This window comes from Chanodichthys erythropterus, chromosome 16, assembly GCF_024489055.1.
Source record: "Chanodichthys erythropterus isolate Z2021 chromosome 16, ASM2448905v1, whole genome shotgun sequence".
In the NCBI taxonomy this organism is placed as follows: domain Eukaryota; kingdom Metazoa; phylum Chordata; class Actinopteri; order Cypriniformes; family Xenocyprididae; genus Chanodichthys; species Chanodichthys erythropterus.
The window spans coordinates 33,922,372-33,945,275 of record NC_090236.1 but is presented as its reverse complement, the minus strand read 5'-3'; the positions used below and the strand labels follow the sequence as shown (position 1 = coordinate 33,945,275).

The 22,904-nt window shown below is 34.4% G+C and overlaps 1 protein-coding gene across 1 annotated transcript in view; it reads right to left on the bottom strand.

Moving 5' to 3' along the window:
• The window catches only part of astn1 (astrotactin 1), a 282,848-nt gene that overhangs the window by 144,314 nt on the left and 115,630 nt on the right, over window positions 1-22,904 (bottom strand). Inside the window, exons 10-12 of the mRNA XM_067364076.1 lie at window positions 20,989-21,063; window positions 12,209-12,346; window positions 4,061-4,211 (exon numbers count right to left, since the gene is read on the bottom strand). Coding sequence (XP_067220177.1) covers window positions 4,061-4,211; window positions 12,209-12,346; window positions 20,989-21,063 — 364 coding nt within the window. The remainder of the gene's footprint in view (window positions 1-4,060; window positions 4,212-12,208; window positions 12,347-20,988; window positions 21,064-22,904) is intronic.

The following is a 22,904-nucleotide window of genomic DNA, read 5'->3' as shown; positions in this document are numbered from 1 at the left end:
AAGGAGAAAATCACAATTTTTAAGACACCATGCCAACAGCCAGACAAGCAACGAAAAAAAAAAAAAAAAAAAAAATGATCAGCTGGTGTTGGTTATGTTTTTACATAATCATTATTTGATCTGAAACACTGAACTCATTTAGAGCCCAATCTCTGAGTTAGATTTACATTATTGATTACAGCAGCACTGTGATTAAACAAAAGATCAGCTTTATCGATAAAGTATGAAGAATTTCTTAAAAGTTGTTCTGATCCCAAAAAAAAAAACAAAAAAAACTTTTTTGTTAGGCACACACAGACATCAAGAATCAGTGTATGAATCTCAACGACAGTGACAAGCAACATATTCTGATCAACAGATCAACTCTGAACATTAGAAAACAAGCTACTAAAAAGTCCCATAAAAACAGCAAAAAACAAAATAGTGAGAATAAAGAAAATTACTAAAACAATTAAGCTCATAATTTATTCATGCAGCAATGCATGATGGGAGCCGTGGATGAATTTTGATTGGTGGCTCCCAGAATGCATTGCATCATTCTTTTTGAGAGCCACCACTGTTGAGATTCATACGCTGATTCTTGATCTCTGTGTGTCTAAATGAGAGAAATCTTTTTATTTAGAACAACTTTTGATAAAACCTTTGGATTATTTTGAAAAAAAAAAAAAATGGATATTGTGCTGTAGAATCACAGTGCTGCTGTAATCAATAATGTAAATCTAACTCAGAGATTGGGCTCTAAATGAGTTCAGTGATTCAGATCAAATAATGATTATGTGAAATCATAACCAACACCACCTGATCATCTTTTCTCTTTGCTTGTCTGGCTGTTATAACTCAGTTACAGCAGCCCAAAAAAACTCTAACATTAAAAAGTCAAGGGTCAAGAGCTCAACTAAAGCAAACCCTGACCTCTGTGATGGCGGGTAAAAAAATAGTGATTTTCTCCTTTGGTGATTCTGCTTGTTATCATCAGGTGTCTTCAATAATGATCAATCATCACTCAATTAAACACTTATTTATCTCATTAACTTTAATACCGCTTCAGTGGGTGGAGTAAAAATATGGCAGGACTTTTACTTTCTGACCCCTGGACTTTCCACCTCTGGATATGTCCTCTCGGCAATAAGAATTTGGTGAGCGTTCGACGCAATCTAACATGGCGGTTCTTTGAAGCGAGGGAGTTCTTTAAAATGCTTTAAACTCTATTAACACTTTTGATGGCCTGGATGAGCCAGTGAGACCTACACCTGGGGACCGGAGTCCGGAGCTCCAACTCGGCTCGGTTCCCGAGATAGGGTCGGTTGAATATAAGGGTGTCTCGGCTCGGCTCGGCTCGCCTCGCCTCCTATGTGTGTGTGTGTGTGTGTGTGTGTGTGTGTGTGTGCAAGTGTGAAAAAAGGATGGATTTGTAGTGTTTTGAAAAAAAAACAAAAAAAAAAACTTTGAATTTATAATTTTATAATATATAAAAAATTGTTGTTTCATTCATTGTTTAACGTGTTCAGACTGAGCAAACAGACCATTTTAACAGGATAAATTGAATATTAACAAAATGTATAGGTCTAGGTAAAAAGATGAAAACTATTAAAATGGATTTATAGCGTTTTGGAAAAGAGCTATTATATATATATATATATATATATATATATATATATATATATATATATATATATATATATATATATATATATATATATATATAGGAATATATGTATTCCTTTACTATAAAAACACTAGTATGTTTACTTGATTTTAACCAAAATGTTGACTTTACTACAAATTTGTAATTGTTGCTGAAATGTTAGAACAGATAGTTCCCATAACTAATGTAATTTGAGTAAAATTACAAAAAATTTACAAGACATGCCAAGACATCCCTCCACACAGTGCAGAATCACACGGACTGAGGATTCAATGTTATGTTTGCAGAGTGGATCTACTTTGGTGAAATAAAAGTAAAAGCTATTCTTGCTGTCTATTAATGGCTTGTTTACTCAGAAAACCTAAGTTAAGATCCATTAGTTTGATGTTGATTTTCCTAAAAAGTTTTTTTTTTTTTTTTTTTTTTTTTTTAATTACCATGATGGTGATTCATGTTCCCTTTGGTTGGGCACTTGGAACTTTATTAAAGATTTTATAATTCTCTCCATTTTGGTGCAGCCATGCATCAAGAAATCATTGTTTGTGGTTTCAAAGAAAGAGAAGTAATAAAAAGATAATTTTTAAGAGATGATCTGATTTCTAACTGAATGTTGTTTAGTTAGATGCTTAATTTTCTTATTCAGTAGTAATGTTTGAAAATGTTTGTGCTAACACTATGTTATCAACATCTTGTTAATCTTTTAATTGAGTATCTGTAACAGTAGCTTACAGCTGACCACTTGAGCCACACACAGATTTCAACATTCAGCATGCAAACCACAACAATGGTGACAATAAAATTTTATTTAAAGTAAATTAAGTACTCTCTACAGTTCGTCTTTTAGTTAGTAGTACTCTCGTGTAAGTGAACTATACTAACAAAGCTTTTGTCAGTACAACATACTATTCTTCTTTCACTTTACTTGAAGAAAATGTGGAAACCAATTGCACATAGTTTTTTTAAGTCTACGTAGCATAAAATGGCAGATTAAAGCCATATTGAGAATAATAGTATTTAAGATGCAGAACACAATATAACACTGTTAGTTAAATGGAATTTCTCGTGTAATCTTACTATTAAATCTTAAGTAAGATTAGTAAATATTCTAGAGTATGTTAACTAGAATTGAAATTTATGATATTTATTACTTAATTTACTTTGGACGAGTTAGATTTCTTTACTTTTAATAGATTATTAACTTAACTTCAGTTTTCCCTTTAAGTAAGGCAATGGGTTTCCAAACTTTTTTTTAAGTAAACTGAACTTGTTAGAATTTACAGTATATATATATATATATATATATATATATATATATATATATATATATATATATATATATATATATATATATATATATGAATACATGATGTTAGCTAACTGCATGATTTGTATTATCTTATCTATTGTATTATCATTTTTGACATATAGACATTACTTGGACACAGTTACCTCTGAAAAAATAAAAAATAAAAATAAAAACCTCTAAGTAGTAATGAAGACATGCATTTGCTGTAAAGCTGCTTTAAAATTATATGAATTGTTAAAAGCACTATGCAAATAAATGTGAATTGAATTGCATATATTAGTTATTAAATCAACAAAAACTATTCCTACCATTGGAGCAATTGTAATATGGGTATAGAAAATAACAATATATGGACTTCTAAAGTCATTATTCAATTCTTCATATTAAAGGCACAATATGTAATTATTCGCCACTAGAGGTCATTTCAAATTCAAAACAAAGGCGTAGCTTGCTGACTTGATGATTTCGAGGAATCATGGGAGATGTTGTCTTCACATCTACAGGCGGTGGAAATAAATCCGACAGGATCATATCAGATACATTTGTGTGTTGAACGTTGTTATAGTGCTACTCTGCGTTCGCTCGGCAGCTACTATGAAACACTTGTTGCACACTGCGGTAAGTTAGATCGATATTAGGCATGGTAAAACATGGTACTCGCGGTAAATCAAGAAACAAGATTTAACCAATAAGACTTAATGTGTCGAGCTATATAACATGATTAGTTTTCTGTCAGCAAATGTATCCAAACAGTTGCTCACCTGTCTAATAAAACACAATATATTAAAGCATCTTTATAATCTAGGAAATCTAGGGTAACGCGGTTATGATATCATTGATATGCGACGCACAGACACGGTCCGTGTCCTGGTTAAAATTGCTTACTTCTCTGGATTTAAACATTCTTGGAGAGATTTGGGATAATGTAAGTACATAAGTCAACAAATTATATAACATTATTCTAATGGTTTTTGGTTATTTAATCCAAAAATATTTCATATTGTGCCTTTAATGCCTTTGAATTAATGAATTAATTCGCTTCATTTTGATTTATGCAATACATTTAAACAATGATTTAACATAACACAATTCATTTCAAGACAACTCACCACACAGCCAGTAGAGTCCAGCTTGCGATCAGAGATGCAACGGAAATTTCTGCTGCAGCCTCCGTTGTCTTTTGAACAGTCTCTCACAGGCCCAAAAGAGTCAAGCAGCACCTCCAGACTGTCAAAGGACGAAGAAATCATCAGCTCCTCCCTGATGAACAATGATGCATAGAAAACTCAGTTAGTAATGGCAGGTTAATTATACTGCAAACAACCTCTAGCATCTTTAGCCATCATTAGGAAAATGCATAATGATATTCTACTTGTTATTATATTATCGAATACACAGAAAATTGCATACACATATCAAGAACTGGATATTAAACAGGCAAGTAATGTGAAGTAAAAAATGACTTTTCTTTGTCTTCTCTATACTACCATAAATCCAGTTAAAGGGAAACGCTTTACAGGGCAGCAAAAGTAAACAACAGCACTGATGGCTAAACCTTGAACAGATGAACTCCATTGCTCTGACCTTGGTTTCAGCTATGTGGCTGGAAAATTGCATTGGGTGATATTTCCCCCCCTCCACCCTTTCTAGAGCACTTGAAACATCCAAATATTTATCATTACTATGAAATATGAATGGGCAGTGGTCATGATGAAGGAGCAAACCAGTGACCTTTTATTGTCTAATATATTTTAAGAGTGTGAAATCACTAGGCTGCTGGAGAAGTGGAGTGCTGTGATAAATGGATTCATAGTTCTGCTACTGTGATTTCAGTTTCAAGACAGAAACAGAAATACTGCCTTTACGTTCCAAGTTTTTTTTTTTTTTTTTTTTTTTTTTCCTGGTAGAAGTGGCCAATGATTCCTGTCTCAAAGCCAACAGGAGACATGGTCTGTCAGTGTTTAAAAATTATGCAAATGACAATCAAATAAGTGTATGTATAAACACAAAAAAATATTTAAAAAATAATTGAGAGAGAGAGAGAGAGAGAGAGAGAGAGAGAGAGAGAGAGAGAGAAAGCAACTAAAGGCTACTTTTTCAGATCATGCATTTTTTGTCCACTGGCAAAGTTACTAAATAACTATAAAATAAAAATAATCTCATATAATCTCAAAATAATTTCATGACAGTTTCCCACGTTTTATACAACCGTTAATATTTAACTGTCTATTGTTACTGTTAATTTGCTTAATTCTTCAGAATCTCAAAAGAGTCTGTACTACAATGTGTCAATTATAATGTGTCAGATTGAACTGACTGGGGACCTTGTTAAAAATAAAGATGGGAATAACAGTATCTGTCCTGTTAAAAGAACATTTGATTTCTCATAATAGGACTTCTCGAAAAAGAAATGACAAAAAAAAAAAAAAAAAAAAAAAATCATACCATACTTCAGCCAAAGAATCATTAGGATTTACTTGTACTTACTTGTTCACGTAACAGAATCACAGTTAACAATTTTCACTGGAGATTCCCAGTGAATGCCCACCTTACTTAATAAAGAACACTGCGGTTCTCAACTCAGGTTCCCACCCCTACTAATCTTAGCTAAATACTAGGAGTACCAGAGAAAGCAGACCTTTTAAAGCCGTGATGTTATGGTCGTTAGGGGAGGATGTTATCGTAATAAGGCAGAATATATAATGACTCCCGTTCCACGGTAATGGGGGCACTTTGAACAAATTGAGACAAATCTACCTCTGTGAACAAAGCATCTCAATTGGCAGGGCTTAGAACAGAAAGTCTGTGGAAACTCTAATTAGTAGCTTAACTCCAAATACAAAGCAAGCATTTTCAGACTAGACACTGGAAAAGTGCAGCCTGCTCTTTTCAACAGTGGCAAGAAGTAATTAAAATGAATCTTCACTTAAGACTATAATAAAGAATACATCCAAGTAATAGAAGATTCACACTGAAACAAATGTGATTCATAATACTTTTTTAATCAAAAGCTAAGACACTAATCAGTCATTATCTCTGTTATTGTTCTATAGCTTTCATTGTAACCTGAGACACAACTTTGCATGTTATTATTATTATTATTATTAACAATAATAATACAAATATCATAAAAAATATAATAATAATGATGATGATGATGGTTGTTATTATAATTATTATTAATAATAATTCAATATTCCAATTTTTAGTTCAATAAAGAAAAAGTTAATATTGAGTATCTTACATTTTAGACACAATATAGCCAGTTACTTTCTTTGTTTTTCCAAACAAAGCCATAGTAGAATCGGTTGAGTGAATAATTCAATGATTCATTTGTGCCTATAGTAAATGATGTTATTAAAAGATAATTTCAGAGAATGAATCAATGACACTCATTAAGAGTAACTCATGTGGCCGTGTAAATGTGTTAACCCATTTTCCTTTATCGGTGTAAGGTCATAAACCGATTGACACAGCTAGGTTTTTGCTTACATTACGCCCATTAAGCTGTATTCGGTGGGCTTATTGATGTATGCATGTGTGATATGTTACAGGAAAGCATCCTTACAGCAGATTTAAGCGCAGCCAGACAAAGCGAGCATTTCACGGAGGAAATATATCACAAAATCAGACTCTTTCTTGACCCATGAAATGATAAAAATGTGTTCTCATCACTTACAGCCAAAGTAAAAGTGGTACATTCAAAATGCTGCATCTGTAACTGCATGAGAAGATAATATGAGTCCATAAGTTTCCAGCTGACCTAACTGACATAACAATTGGAATACTCAGAGTCAGATAAAGGAATGATTAAATTTCTGGCACACTACCAGGAAATAACCTGATATTCAGTTTACTTGTGTTTCCGGGTTATTGGTTTGCATGTAAACAGGAACAATGGGTTATTTGAATAAGCTGATTTTTGGGAGTTATCAGCATATCATTGCGCTTATAAACATGCTCATTGTGTTTGAACGAATTGGTTGACTTAACAATTCATTGATTGGTGTAACTATGTTACATCTAGAAAAAGTCATTGAAAATCACTGCCATTAGCCAGACTGATATCATGTCAGATGATGTATCTGTACATTACATTTTAATTTTAATAAATACATTTTAATCTAGAAGGCACAATGAAGCTGATTCTTAACTTAAGAACTTTAACTTTGGTTGAATTTAATATTTAATATTGTATTTTTATTTTTACATCATATTTAAATTTAAATATATTCCTTTTTTACCCAGAAAATGTGGAGATCAAACAATATTTGGCAGGCCCCCTGCGATGCTGCTGCGGACCCCCTATGGTCGCAGACCCCCCGTTGAAGAATCCTGCTCTAGCATAAAAGCAATGACGTGCCTAACTTTATAGACACCAATACAGAGTCTATACTGTATTCTCTCTAAACTGATTGTTCTGTGCAGTTCCAAGATTGCTTTTCTTTGGATCAGATTATGCTGCTGGGAGTAGAAGCAGTGTACTGGTTCACTTGCACAACAGTAGCGAAATGTGTTTGCTTTGCTTGAAATGAACAAATATTTACTGTGTGATGTACGAAGTCGACAGCTATGGTAATTTTTCAAACAAGCAGGCTCCGACTAGTGCTGGGAATTGCAGTCCACAGACATTTAAATTATTATTAAAAAAAAATATTATTATCCTAATATTGAATTCTCTAAGCAATAATTACAGCTTTAACAGTGGTCAAAGATGATCAGTGAAAGTAATGATGCTTAAATATATAATTTCCCTCAGCTTTTCACAAGCAGGCTATGCCAAGTCAAAACATTCTAGACTTAATTCCAACCAATGAGCCCGCCAAATTAATTAATAACTCATATTAACTTTGTTGGAGGTTATAAATGCAGTTTTTTTTCTTCAATAGAGTTAAAGGGATAGTTGAAAATTATGTCATCATTTACTTACCCTCAACTGTTCCCAAACATGTATGAACTTCTTTGTTCTGCTGTACACAAAGGAAGATATTTGGAAGAATGTTTGTAACCAAGCAGATCTCGCCCCCAATTGACTGCCATAGTATTTTTTTTTTTTTTTCCTATTATGGAAGTAAATGGGGGGCGAGATCTGCTTGGTTACAAACATTATTCCAAATATCTTCCTTTTCATATTTCTTCTTTTCATTTTTGTTATGAACTATCCCTTTAATGGCACCCCTATGGGTTTTATATACAGTATATGACCAAATTAAACAGACCTTAAAAGGGTTATAGTTTACCCAGAAATCAAAATTCTGTCATCATTTTCGTACTCTCATGTCATCCCAAACCTGTAGGACTTCTTTGGAACACGAATATTGTTCACTGATTTTAAAGGTGTCCTAGAATTAAAAATGTAATTTATCTTGGCATAGTTGAATAACAAGAGTTCAGTACATGGAAAAGACACTGAGTCTCAAACTCCATTGTTTCCTCCTTCTTATATAAATCTCATTTGTTTAAAAGACCTCTGAAGAACAGGTGAATCTCAACATAATACCGACTGTTACTTAGCAGTCGGGGTGTACGCCCCCAATATTTGCATATGCCAGCCCATGTTCCCAACATTATGAAAGGCATTAGACAAGGGCAGGACGTCTTGATGAGCACAGCTGAATCATCAGACTAGATAAGCAAGCAATAACAACAGCGAAAAATGGCATATGGAGCAATAATAACTGACATGATCCATGATAACATGATATTTTTAGTGATATTTGTAAATTGACTTTCTAAATGTTTCGTTAGCATGTTGCTAATGTAGGCTACTGTGGGTTAAAGTTACCATCGTTTCTTACTGTATTCACGGAGACAAAAGCCGTCGCTATTTTCATTTTTAAACACTTGCAGTCTGTATAATGCATATCATACTATCAAACTCGTTAAGAATCAAATATAAACACCCAAATAAATACTATACTCACATGACCCGAAGCATGCATGCAGCATGCATGACGAACATCTTGTAAAGATCCATTTGAGGGTTATATTAGCTGTGTGAACTTTGTAAATGCACTGTATTATAGAGTCGTGAGCTCGATGGGCAGGGAGCATGAGATTTAAAGGGCCAGCAGCCCCTGAATCGGTGCATAGTTAATGATGCCCCAAAATAGGCAGTTAAAAAATTAATTACAAAAAATCTATGGGGTATTTTGAGCTGAAACTTCACAGACACATTCAGGGGACACCTTAGACTTATATCTTGTAAAAAAAAAAAAAAAAAAAATGTTCGATGGCACCTTTAATATGTGGGCAAATATCTTCGTTGATATGCTACAGTACATAAGTAAGTCATACAGGTTTGGAACAAGATGACAGAATTTTCATATTTTAGTGAACTATCCTTTTAAAGATCAGGCAGTATATTATCTCCATGACGAAAGTTCAGCATAACATGGTAAGTCTTAATTTGAAATATTCCAGTGCTCTCAAAACACTTGGAATTGAGGCAATACTCAGTAAGCCCGGGGCCAAGGGACCACATGGCCTGCCAGTTTCTCTACAGTGGACCCTGTGAAGCTAGCCACTCTGCGGGAGATCAGTAGGACACACTTAGAGGACCTTTCAAAGGAATAAAAATTAAGATAGAGGAAAGAAACTATATCCACCACATACTTATGTATATAGCTAAAAAAAAACCTTCATGAGCATGTCTTTAAAAACAGCCATGAAAACAAATTAATTGTGTGTGTGTGACAGAAATGACTAACTAGTTCTTACTTTACCAGTAACACCTCATCTAATTAACATTAGACAGTGACACATATATTTCTGACAACAACAGCAGCACTCTTTATAGGTTATTTCCAACTTTATTATTTCTTATGAACAAAACCATATCTATAATTGAATTTTCAAAAGTAATGTTTCCATTTTACTGCCTTTAAGGCCCCAAGCACTGAAATATTTAAAACTTCCTTTAAGCACCAGCTACCATGATAATTTAGTGTGAGACTAATCACAAGATTAATCAATTTTGGGTTAAAAACAAATTAATCAAATCAGCATGTGCCCTTTGGCAATGCATTCAAAGCCCCTGCAAGGTCTGGATAATGTCAAGCCACATCAATTTTGAGGATTTAAAAAAAGAAAAAAGAAAGAAAGAAAGAAAGAAAGAAAGAAAGAAAGAAAGAAAGAAAGAAAGAAAGAAAGAAAGAAAGAAAGAAAGAAAGAAAGAAATGTTACCTCGTTTGGTTGGAAACTTTAATCAGTTGCAGTTCAATAAAGAGGCTCAGTGGAATCCATTATCAGTAAACCATTGTCATATTTGACAAATGATGTGATGTACCATACTTCTCACGAGAGGTTTGGTAGCTAAATTAAATCAATAGGTGCTAAAATTCACTAAAGAAAAGGGGAATCTCAACAGGATATCGGAAGAAATATACAACTAAAAGGTAAGGACGTGGGTCTCGACACAAGTGTTTTAGAGCCTTATTTAACTTGCAAAGTCTTGAACGGTTTCCACATAATGACTTTTTTGTCATTACAAAAACACAGAGGTTACTTAAAAGTCTGCAACAACACTGAACAGGCATGTTGCTGTAATTTACTGTAATTATCCAGTCAACTTAAAGACACCCGAGACATCCTAGATCAGTAATCTTTAATTTGTCATGCACAGTTGCCCTTTTTTCTTTAGTGTTTAGTTGAAGAAGTGTTTTTTTGTGTGTAAAGTTTAGTTAAACTTTAACTAGAATAAAACCAGTGCATATAATGTCTAACAAAAACCCACATTTAAATATCATTATCTTTGACATTTCCTTGTGAAAAATGGCATGAAGGAATAATTTAAAAGAAAATGCTCATGGTTCAACTTTAATTTGGTGGCAAGTTTAGTCAATAACATCCAAAGAGAAAGAAGTGACACTTTGCTTAGCTTTGCCTACCTTAGTTACTGTTGTTATTTCAGAAAAAACTTGATTGAACATTCCCTTTGGAATCATAGGAATCATCTACAGTACAAATTTTCCTGAACGGTGCAGTTTACAAATGCACTCATAAAGTGGTAAAAATGTAAACAATATTGTGACAATACAGCTTTTTAAAATCGCACTAATGTTTCTACAACACATTCACTGCGGTAAATACAGTATGAACTCTTTAGTTACTTTCCACCCTATTTTGACCTGAATCAGTACAGTAAATTAATTGGAACAAATGTAGGTGGTTCACTTCTGAATGAACATTTTCCTGATAATTGTTCATGTCTTTCTTTCTTCAGTCAACAAGAAATAAAGGTTTTTGAGGAAAACATTCCAGGTTTTTTCTAAATGATCCCAGCTGAGGAATGAAGGTCTTATCTAGAAAAACGATCGGTCATTTTCTAAAAAATAAAAATAAAAAATAAAAATGTATATACTTTTTAACCACAAATGCTCGTCTTGCACTCTGCGATCCGCCACGCATGACGTAATCACGTAACAAAGGTCACGTGTGATGCGTAAAGTACCGATCCAGCAAACGTGCAAAGATTAAGCCAAACGCCCTTTACAAAAAAATGGTAAAACGACGATATCGGACGATTTTGAAGTTTGAGGAGGAACTGAGATGGAGTTTTTCACCCTACCACGGTACTTCCGCCTACGTCACACGTGAATTTTCTAACGTGATTATTTCATGTGTGGCAGAGCAGTGCAAGACAAGCATTTGTGGTTAAACTAGATAAGACCCTTATTCCTTGGCTGGGATCTTGTAGAGCCCTTTGAAGCTGCACTGAAACTGCAATTAGGACCTTCCACCCGTTGTACCCCACTGAAGTCCACTATATGGAGAAAAATCCTGGAATGTTTTCCTCAAAAACCTTAATTTCTTTACGACTGAAGAAAGAAATACATGAACATCTTGGATGACATGGGTGTGAGTAAATTATCAGGAAAATTTAATTATAAAGTCAACTAATTCTTTAATGATGTTCTGCCTGTTCATTTGGGAATGAGGGACTGATCCACAGAACTTCTCAAGATTTATTTAAAGATTTGTAAAAAGTATATATTTCTACAAAAATCACTTTAAAACTTTCTAAAAACCATAGACTTTCAAAGACGTGCATTAAAAAGATAAAAAGCATGTATGATAAAATGGAGGATGGCAACAGTAACATAACATTTTTAAGAGCAAAGTATCAATTATAACACATTAGGGAGGCTGCTGATTGATCTAAAACAGTCTATTTTTAAATAAACTATTGCATTTTAATATGTCATACTGTTCAGCTATTCTTCTTTGAAACTCAGATTGAAAATGTCATCTCCTACCTGACATCCACTGCGTCCTCCATGACAGTCATATCTGTCTTACACTTGGCAGAAGGGTTGATGGCCAGCTCAGCTGGAGGAATGACAAAGCTTTTGCTAAGTGGCAGCCACATGCCTTCTCCAAGAGTATATGTGAATCTGAAACACAAAAAGGCACAGTGAATATTTCAGCCTGTACTGCTACATTGTGAGACAAGAAAATTGGCATTTGGATGACATAGTTTTATAATTCTTTTTATTTATTTATTTTTTATTTAAATTTTTTCTCCTGAGGATCCCTGGAGGTTAAATTGAAATTCTGAGTAGAGGAATATAAAAAATTTTGGTGTCCAGGGTAACAATGAATGACGCATTTTCACACTGAAAAAGAGACAGGTTATTGTTCATATTTGCCAAATGATTTCTGCCAAGAAAAAAAAAAATCCATACATCCTCATGAGAGACTCCCACATGTATAATATATAAAGACATTTATTTATGTGGTTTATTGTATCCGCCTCTGCACAGCTGTGCAGGGGTTTAACAAATAATGTGTTTTCTTACTGGACTATCTAAAGGTTCAAATTGATTGTATTCTTAAGTTGACAGAAAAAAATAGCCTCCTACATTTCTCTCCTGCAAAATCGCATATAACAGCGTTTCCAGTTTGACCCTCACACTAGAAGAGTAGCACATTTTAAAACTTGAGTCATTACCGGAATGCTTATCTGACCTTGAAAACTCCCCCCTGGTTTTACTGCTGAGAGACGTCCAGGCAGATAAGATCAACTCGTGGGTGGATATTCATAGAGGACTACAAAAACAAAGCAACCGAGCATTGTACAATAATGCCCAGAACAGAAGGTCCAAAGAGTTTGTAGAAGTAATTTAAAACTGGCACATGTACAAGCTAACTCTGTTTTACTTCATTTCAATTCACTTTGAAGTCCTGAGGTTTCGACTTCGTGTCATAACACTCAATCAATAAATGTTCTGTCCAGAACTGACTTGCATACAATGGAAAAAGTGTCCGAGAGCACGAGTATGAGCATGCTCTTTTTTTTCCTCTGAAGACGTGAGTTCAGAATAGCCAAGATGTGCTTGAATGATTCATTGATTCATTCACTTGCTGATTCATTCTTTTATTCATTTGCTTTTCCCCTGTAATCTCAACTATCATTGTATATTCCACCCATGCACTGCAGGAAGGCTAAAGCTAAACAATCACCTCAGTAATTCTATTTGCATAAGATACATTATGCCAAGAAAAAATACTGTCTGATTACATTATTGAAAGCTCTTTTACTTTTCCAGTATTATGCAGGTGTAGATGTGATTTACACCTACACTGTAAGAATAAAATGACATTTTATGAAGCATACAGGGCTTCTGAGTCATGCATAGCCTACTAAGAATTGTAAATCACTTTGAATCTAGATAAAAACCCTTGTTAGACTGGCAATATTCACCCAAATGTTGTTCAAACTGGGCTAACAGATCCATAATGAATAATGCTGCTGATTTGCTAAGGGTTTGCGAGCTCCCAGCACATATTGCGGCATGAATAAATTATGTGGTTACTCTTATAGGAATATTGTTTTACTCTTTGTTGGCTTTATTTATGCAGGTGTTGTTGTTGTACTATTCAAAAGTTTAGGATCAATAAGATTTTGTAATGTTCTGAAAAGAAGTCTCTTACACTCACCAAGACTGAGTACAGTATCAAAAAAACAGTAAAACAGTGAAATATTATTACAATTTAAAATGACTGTTTACCATTTTAATATATTATATAACATATCATAATATATATATATATATATATATATATATATATATATATATATATATATATGACATGTTATATAAAATATTATATATGTAACGTATTAGCTGAATTTCCAGCATCATTACTCCAGTCTCCAGTGTCACACGTTCCTTCAGAAAATTGTTATTAACATTGTGCTGTTTAAGATTTGTGTGGAAACCATGATACATGTTTTTCAAGATTCTTTGATGATTATAAAGTTTAAGAGAACACCATTTGTTAAAAAAAAAAATTACATTAATTCAAAAAATAAATGCCTTTAAGGTCACTTTGGATCAATTTAAGGCTACCTTGCTGAATTAAGTCATAATTTTCTGTCAAAAAATCAAACAAGAATCACATAATACACTCAACTAAACAGACCCTTAATTAACTGCTAAAAAACAGAGAGAAAAGCAACTATAATCTTCAGATAACTCTCCTCTTGTGTACTATGAATGGAACTCTCCACCTGCTGCTGTTTAAAACGGTGCAATAAATTGCTTTTCTTGATTACAGTTACAGTAAGTCTATTAAACTAGCGAATTTTCCTGTGTTTGAATAAATAAGCCACTGCCAGCTGCCTCATTTATTTATTTTCCTAGGTTCAAATGCAGGTTCTTCAATTATAGCACTCTGCACTCTCACTGTAGATACACAGCTGTACTAGCATCTGAGAACTGATGATAAAAGCAGTTGAAGGAATCTCATTATCTGTTGCCTCTAGTGAGACTGGGGATCTCTGTATTGCTTTATGACTGTTATGATTACAGAAGCAGGGGTAAGCAAAATATAATAACAACAAATTAATCAACTGACTTATTTCAATTACAGTTAAAACCTCACCGACACCAATGCACCAACAAAAATATTCTTAGTCAAAAAAAAAAAATAATAATAATAATAATAAAATAGCAGAAAAGTTTCATTCACATTGATGTTTCCATGTCTTTTATTTTGTGATTTGTCATAGTCATGTTTCCTGTTTCATATAATGTGCAGAGATTGTCTTATTATTGGGAGATGCGAGGGTCGGGGTTTTATCGTTGAAGAAAGTGTAACGGCTAACTTGGATCACGTGAGGCAACTCAGCCTATGATGGCAGTGAGTGACGTCAGTGCCCGCCGTTTTTATCATAGTAAAATCTACATATCATTCCCAACAAAAGTACTGTTTAGTGAAAAAACATGTTAAAGATTAGCAGACAGGAAATCAATTCATTAAATGATCAGCTATTTCCTCACAAAAATGGTTTATTCTGTGTAGTGAAGCCTCTCCTCCACTGAAATCCATCCACACTCAAAAAAATGAACTTTCACTGTTGTTAGTTTCACTCAAACCACCCTTGTTCACATTACTTAAAAAACTCATGTAACTACATGAACGTAATTTAACTGTGTTGTTTCTACTAAAAATGAGTATTGTCAGCTTTACTTAGTAAGTGTTTGTTCAGTTTACTTAACATTGCTGAGTGAAACGCACAAATTATGACATAACTAACTGTGCAGTGGATCGGTAGTTTCCAGCATGCTTTGCAAGGGACTTCATTAGGAGAGTAAATTTAGGGATTGAAGTTGTCACAGATCCCTTGTCTCCCTGGACTACATTCCCCATGATCCTCCTGTTCTCCACACCTGCACTCACACCTGCACATACCACCAAAGCCTCAGCTTTAGCATAAGCCGTTACGTATTTTTGGCTAAAGGCTTCAGACTTGCCTTCCAGTGGCTTGAAAATAGGGAAAATAGGGCTGGGATGATATATTGATTCTCGATTGATACAATTAATCTGGATTGATCCTGATATTTTCTCTCTCTAATCAATTCTGAGCTTAGTTTTAACAGCAGATGGCGCTCTACGCTAGTTTTTAACCGCACACTCTCAAACGCTCACGAAGAAGACAGCTGGACAGCGCTCATGCGTTCGGGTCACGTAAGTGGTTAAATATACTTGCTCCTTGGCTCAGAATGCTTTTATGATGCGAGATTTGTAATTCACTTCAACCCTTTCGAACTTTATTTATTTTAGGTTTAAGTGGTGTGTGTGAAGGAACTGGAAGCAGGCAGTGTACGAGTGTTTCTAAAGCACGTATAGTAGTGCCATCTGCTGTTTAAAAACTAAGCTCAGAATCGATTCGAGAGAGAATCGTGATACATCAGAAAATATCAAAATCGCTCCAGATTATTCATATCGTGAATTGAGATTTGATGTATTGTCCCAGCCCTAGCCAAAAAGAGCATGTGACAAAAGAAGCATGTCCAAATTCACAGCACTCATAAAAAAATAGGCAAAAAGTACCCAGATGACCTAATTCTTCCAGCAAGATTCTAAAGTGTGCATACAATGGACACTTTACTATCCCATAAGGCCAGGGGAGAGGATTTATGAATGGCAGTGAAGTGATGCAAGTGATGCTGGTGGGTCACATGATAAGGGCTTCATACTAAACACATTCATACTATATAGAACTTACTTTTTAGCAGTCATGAAGTAATTACTTCCACAAAATAAGTATCTACTCAAGAGAGTATGCGATTTTGGACGCAGCCCTTTTGTACTTTATATAGGCCTATGGCCCTCATGTTTCCATCGTGCCTGGTCTAGATTTTTTTTTTTTTTTTTTTTTTTTTTTTTGTAACCTGCTTTCGGTGAGCTTCTGTACATGGTTCATGTTTGAGTTTGTTCAAGTCAAGCCATCTGCACTTGGGTTCATCCTCGACTCGCCTTCAGTGGACTACTCTTTAAATTGGTAATTTTTCAATAATATCTGATTTTCAATGATTTTATAAATGGTTTAAATAAAACAGCACATACTGGGAAAAAAATGCATTTGCTATTTAAATTTTCCTTTTATTTCAGGAAAGGTGTTAACTTCTCACATGAAAATGAACTTCTCAGCATTCTCACATGAGACCATTCCTATTAACACGTTACATGAGATGTGTTAAATACCTCATGTACTAGTGAATAGGACAGAAAAGCAACTGTGACTAACATCATTAATGCACCGATAACAAGAGGACTGTCACTTGTGGGGAAAATGCAAATATGTGTTTAACGTATAGTTTAAAGTTTGCACAACTAGAAAATGCAAATGCAGTTGTGTTTCACCACAATATGCCGCAATACCCAGCAAGCTTGAACTCATCCGTTTGGATTTGTCCCCATGAATCTATCTAATTGCACCTGGGGTGGTGCGCTTGACTCATCAACTGCAACCACAAACTCATTTCTGTCAATATATCATCCATCATCGGCTACAGTTTACATTAAATCCAATTAAGCCTTGTTCATTTCTTGTGAGCACAGCATTTTCTCCTGCTGTTAATGGTAAACAGACCTGTTAAAGGGATCGTTCACCCAAAAATGAAAATTATGTCACATTTACTCACCCCCCGGCAAGCAATAGCCGCCATTGCACCGTCTCAGTTACCTATAGACCCGACAGTCTGGCTATGAGTAACCCACTTCTAGACAAAATAACCCTAAATTTAGGTTTAAAATAACTTGTGAGATGTCTGGTTTAACTGTCTGATTTAATTTCTTTGACATGTTCTATGCTATTTGTAGCCCACTTAGTGTCAAAACTGATTCATTGCAGTTTTTTTTTTGCCAGGCAGCGCATGAGATTGTTAATATCCCATCATGTTCGCAATGTCAATAATATCTAAAGATGTAAGTGTAATTTCATCACATAGTGGATCTGTAGTAATGTTTTAGCTATTAAACGTCTTATAAATGCAAAATTGCTTGTTGGGCCTTGTGTTGTTCCAAACCTGTATGTGTTTCTTCCTTCTGTTGAACTAAAAAGAAGATATTTTTAAGAATATTGGTAACTAGACAGTTGACCGCACCCACTGACTTCCATACGCTACTCCATAAAATTTTTGCAACAGATTACAAGCAATATTATTATTTAAATCCAACAAATGGAACTGAGTTAGAATTAATCAAATGAATTCCTTAGATGTCAACCATTTAAAACGGTTACAATTTAAGTAAAATTTAAACAAAAATATCTGGATAACAAGCAGAATCACTGAAGCAAAGAGAAACATAAGAATTAACAAAGGTTTAGATGTTGATGTTGATTTTATTGAAAATGTCTGGACAATATTATGGTGATCAGTGTTTCATTTAGTTGGCCAGTTTGACTCTTTGCTTTTATGTCAGTTTTTGTTTTTTTGTAATGGTGTTTGTTTTACACATTTTAAATGGTTGACTTTTAAGGAATTAATTTGATTAATTCTAACTGAATTTGTATATTTAATTCATAATATTGCTTGTAATCTGTTGCTACAATTTTATTGAGTAGACAGAGCGTATTACTTTTTTACAGTGACGGGAAAAAAAAATACTAGTCATTGGCTACCGTCAGCTGTCTGTGGTTACCAACATTCTTAAAAATATCATCTTTTGTGTTCAATAGAAGAAACTCATACAGGTCTGGAACAACATAAGGGTGAGTAAATGATGACGCAATTTTAATTTTTGGATGAACTATCCCTTTAAAGTAACAGTTTCTCGCCAAATTTGAGACTGAAAAAATTGAGGCTGAAATTTCAGTGCAGTCCATACTTGTAGATTATTCCATGACATCCCAAAAAGGTATGTTTGCACACCACAGATTTGCTGAAAACTCATTCAAGCACTTTGCAATATGCAGATTCAAGAAAAAAGGGACATAACGTGAAGCTTGACACATTTGAATATTGTTGCCTGCTAGTGGGAAGATTTTTCAATTGAGTTTTGCAGGAAAGTGACTTGTAAATGGATTATTGAAGAAAACACTGAGTCCGGGATAAAACTCCCGCTTCGCAGGTGGAAGTTAAAAGGGAAAAACACATCTATCAAAAATCATCAGGGTACCTTTTAAACTATCTCAGCACACTGGCTCAATGACAAACAAAGACGCAACCTCAGAACAGGATGGAAAAGAAATCACCATAAAATTCATTTCTGTTAGCAGCAGCAGTATCCAACATAATCATGTGGGTACGAAAGTATGCATTAGATGTTTACAGACACCATAATACATGATTTGAGTGTGAAAGGCTCTTATTTTCTAACTTTGAATGGTTTGCAGATTGGAAAGCAAATCAGATTACAGAGTGATTTGAAGTGTTTATAAAACTCCAGATTAAAAATACTGCCGGTTAGTTGCACCATAACAACACATCTCCTCTCCATCTCACACTCTTGTACTTCATAACGCCACTTTCAAAGTTTAATAAATATCAGTCACTTCATTTCTGAGTCTGATATTGAAAGCTAGATATATAAATGAATAAGTGAAGCATTCAAAATTGATTATGGCCTTTCCTATTCATTCATGGCACAAATCAATGATGTATGAGGAAAAGCTCTGTGAAATTGAAAATAAATCTTTCATTCGAGTCGTCTCGAACATTCACGTCTGTGCAGGTTTGTTTGGAAATAAAACATTTAATTGTCCCAATGAAATGTATTTGTTTGGTGGCCCAAAGCCAAGGGATATGAGATTTTACACCTTTTGGGGTTATAACACAGATTCCAATTACAAGATGCCCTCCCGGTGTTGTCTTCAAATACGGAAGAACTCTTTTTCATAAGATTTGTAAATAAATAGCATGCGATTTGTGCAAACGAATTAGGGTTGAACAATCAAAAGACTTTGCAATGTCATGAATGAGATCTATGAATAATTCAGCGCATGAAGATTATGCATGGCAACTGAAGGAAACCATATGTTGCTACAATTGGATTTGCATTGCTAAATATTCCAAAACATAGACCTCACAGATTGAAACATCTCAAGTGCATAAAGCAATGAACTGATAAGTCTAGAGTCTCCAGTAGCCAGAGGTAAACATCATCTAAATCCCTTCCTTTGTGCATGGATAATGTTTGTATGTGTGGGCAAATGCATTCGGTGGCCCTGTATTAAAAGTAATTACATCATTTTTCAATTTTCAAGTTTTTATTTGAACTGTGAAAGGAGCTCTTTGAAGGTGAAAAAAGAAATGTCAGCTTAGCCAAAATGACAAAATAAGTGTACTGCATTTCACAAGCTACTCCGTCTCAAAAGAAGCCTATTACATACTTGTCAGCACCTTTTTTTCAAAGCTCATTTTCTGCAGTCATAAATAATGGAATGTAAACATTTTGCTATAAAGTAGCCCCAAAAAGTATTTGGATATTTAAGATACACTTAATGTATGAACTGAACTGCATTACATAAAAGTAGCAAAACTTTTTTTTTTGCAATTACTTTAAGTTTTATGTACACTCTTAAGTACACAAGATCTTATATAGGGCCTTAAAGGGTTCTGTCAGGCGCTTCACATATAGAACATTTTAGAGGTTCACATCATGGGATCATTTTACGGAATACAATTTTAAATAATTAAGTTTGTTTGACTTAATTTTCACATCATGTTTTTTTTTTCTTCAATTTTATGAATTAAAGGGTTAGTTCACCCAAAAATGAAAATTATGTCATTAATTACTCACCATCATGTCGTTCCACACCCGTAAGACCTTCATTCATCGTCGGAACACAAATTTAAATATTTTTGATGAAATCCAATGGCTCAGTGAGGCCTCCATTGACAGCAAGATAATCAACACTTTCAATGCCCAGAAAGCTACTAAAGACATGAAGCGACGAGAATACTTTTTCGAAAAAAGTATTCTAATCACTTCATAACATTAAGGTTGAACCACTGTAGTCACATGAACTGTTTTAAATATTCTTTTTTAAGTAGCTTTCTGGACATCTGAATGTGTTTATTATCTTGCTGTAAATACAGGCCTCACTGAGCCAACGGATTTGATCAAAAATATCTTAATTTTTGTTCTGAAGATGAATGGCGGTGTTACGAATGTGGAACGACATGAGGGTGAGTAATTAATGACAGAATTTTCATTTTTGGGTGAACTAACCTTTTATGCAGCTTGTAAACATACTTTATCACTAGAAAAACATTGAAATTAACCCATTATTTTTTCTCACCTAAAAATGCGATCAGATGGTTGCTCTCCCATCACCAAGTCAAAGCCACGCTGGAAAATAGTGTATGGCCATGGGCTGCAAAACAGAAAGGGAAAAAAACAAAATGAATAATTCATGCTTAAAATAATAATAAAAAAAGTCTGTATGTCACACCATAGACTCTTCATTCATTGTTAAATAGTTCCAGACTTCACTAAGCCACGTGACCTTTAAAACTGCATGACTCTGTGATGAAAACATAACCATCTTATAAAAGGGAGTTCCTTTATGAACTCACATCAAGCCAATTATGTTCCTGATACGAACATCACAGAACTGCTTCCAGCAGATGCTGTGTATAAAAACTGTGACCGACAGCAGCACCTCTGTCAGTCAGTGCCAAATAGATTTGAGTGTGACTTCAAGTGTGTATTTATCCAAAGCTCTATGTGAACTGATGGAGATTAATGCAGAGAGGCAGCTGTAGGGACAGGGACTGTCGCTGCAGTATAAGAGAAGAGACAAGGAGCTGATGCCTCTCTAAGTAAGCTGTTACTCACAGCAAAAGAGCAGTTTCAGCCTGGTTACACCACTTCACACCACAGATCACCTACTGCTTAAACATCAACATTTGTCCTGCAGCATTCAGAGTTCCAAAAGCAGGAGAGTTCGGAGAAAGCATTACCACATATTTTAAAAAATGTTGGGTTAAAACAACCCAAATTGGGTTGAAAATGGACAAGCCCAGCGATTGTTTGACCTTTAGTTTGATGACTATTGTTTAAAAATGACTATATGGCTGGCTTAAAATGAACCTAAAATAGGTTGGAAATTAAAAATCAGACACATAATTACTAGAGGCAACAATAATAATCAAAAGGTGAACATTTATTAATAAGCAGTTTTAATAAATGCTTATTGTTAAATTACTATCCATTAAACTTATTAAGAAATGTTCATTTCCAACATACTTTGGGCTCATTTTAAGCGAGCGAAACAGTAATTTTTAAACAACAGTTGAGTTAAATAAAACTACGCAGCAGGTTTGACAAACATTTAACCCAACCGTTGGGTAATGTAAAATTTTTGTCTGTGCCACAAAGTAAGTTATTACATGGACATTTGCAGGAAACAGTTTAAGAAACATCTTGGCACTTTGAAACTTTACAAAAGCATTTGGCGTCGGACTTTCTTTCTCCTCCACTAAGTGTTAGAGTCAATTAAAAACTGTTCACAACTTCACAGCATGGCACAAATGGAACAAGCACATCCAGTGCTATTCCACTCCCCTAAGGCAATCTTCCTGATTGTTCCAATTTGATTTCTAATTATCGGATCCATCTCACCAACCGTCATCACTCCCATATCCCTCCCAATTAAAATGCCAAGGATTTCCTCACCTCCAACTCTTAATCAAACTGCTGCAGAGCGACAGCCTCAAACCCAGATGAGCATGTGAAACTCTCCTCAGGGAGGGTCTAATTAACTTCAAACATCTTAAATACAAGTCTTTCCGGGATTAGCAACTTGTGCTCCTAACACTTAAGAGCTTTCATTATTTCTGGACTGTTAAGAAGCAAAAATCTCAATATTTTATGCAATTCTCTTGTATCTGTGCTTCATTCATCTATCTGTTGACTTAAAAAGCATCAGTTTGGTTATGCATAATGACATTTCTACTTCAGAATAAAGATAGCATCTGTTCAGATGCAAGCCATCTGTTCTTATTCAACCCTCTGCAAAATATCATAGGGCAACAGCAAAAGTTCTGAAACTAAAAAGAAGTACAGCAGAATTTAAAAATAACTACAATGACTTTGATCATTTTAATAGTAGTTCTTGGACGAGGCACGCAAGAGACGAATTACATCATCTTACGCATGTAAAGCAATTTAAAATGCACAATACACGCATTTCATTAGTATACTGAAATGCAA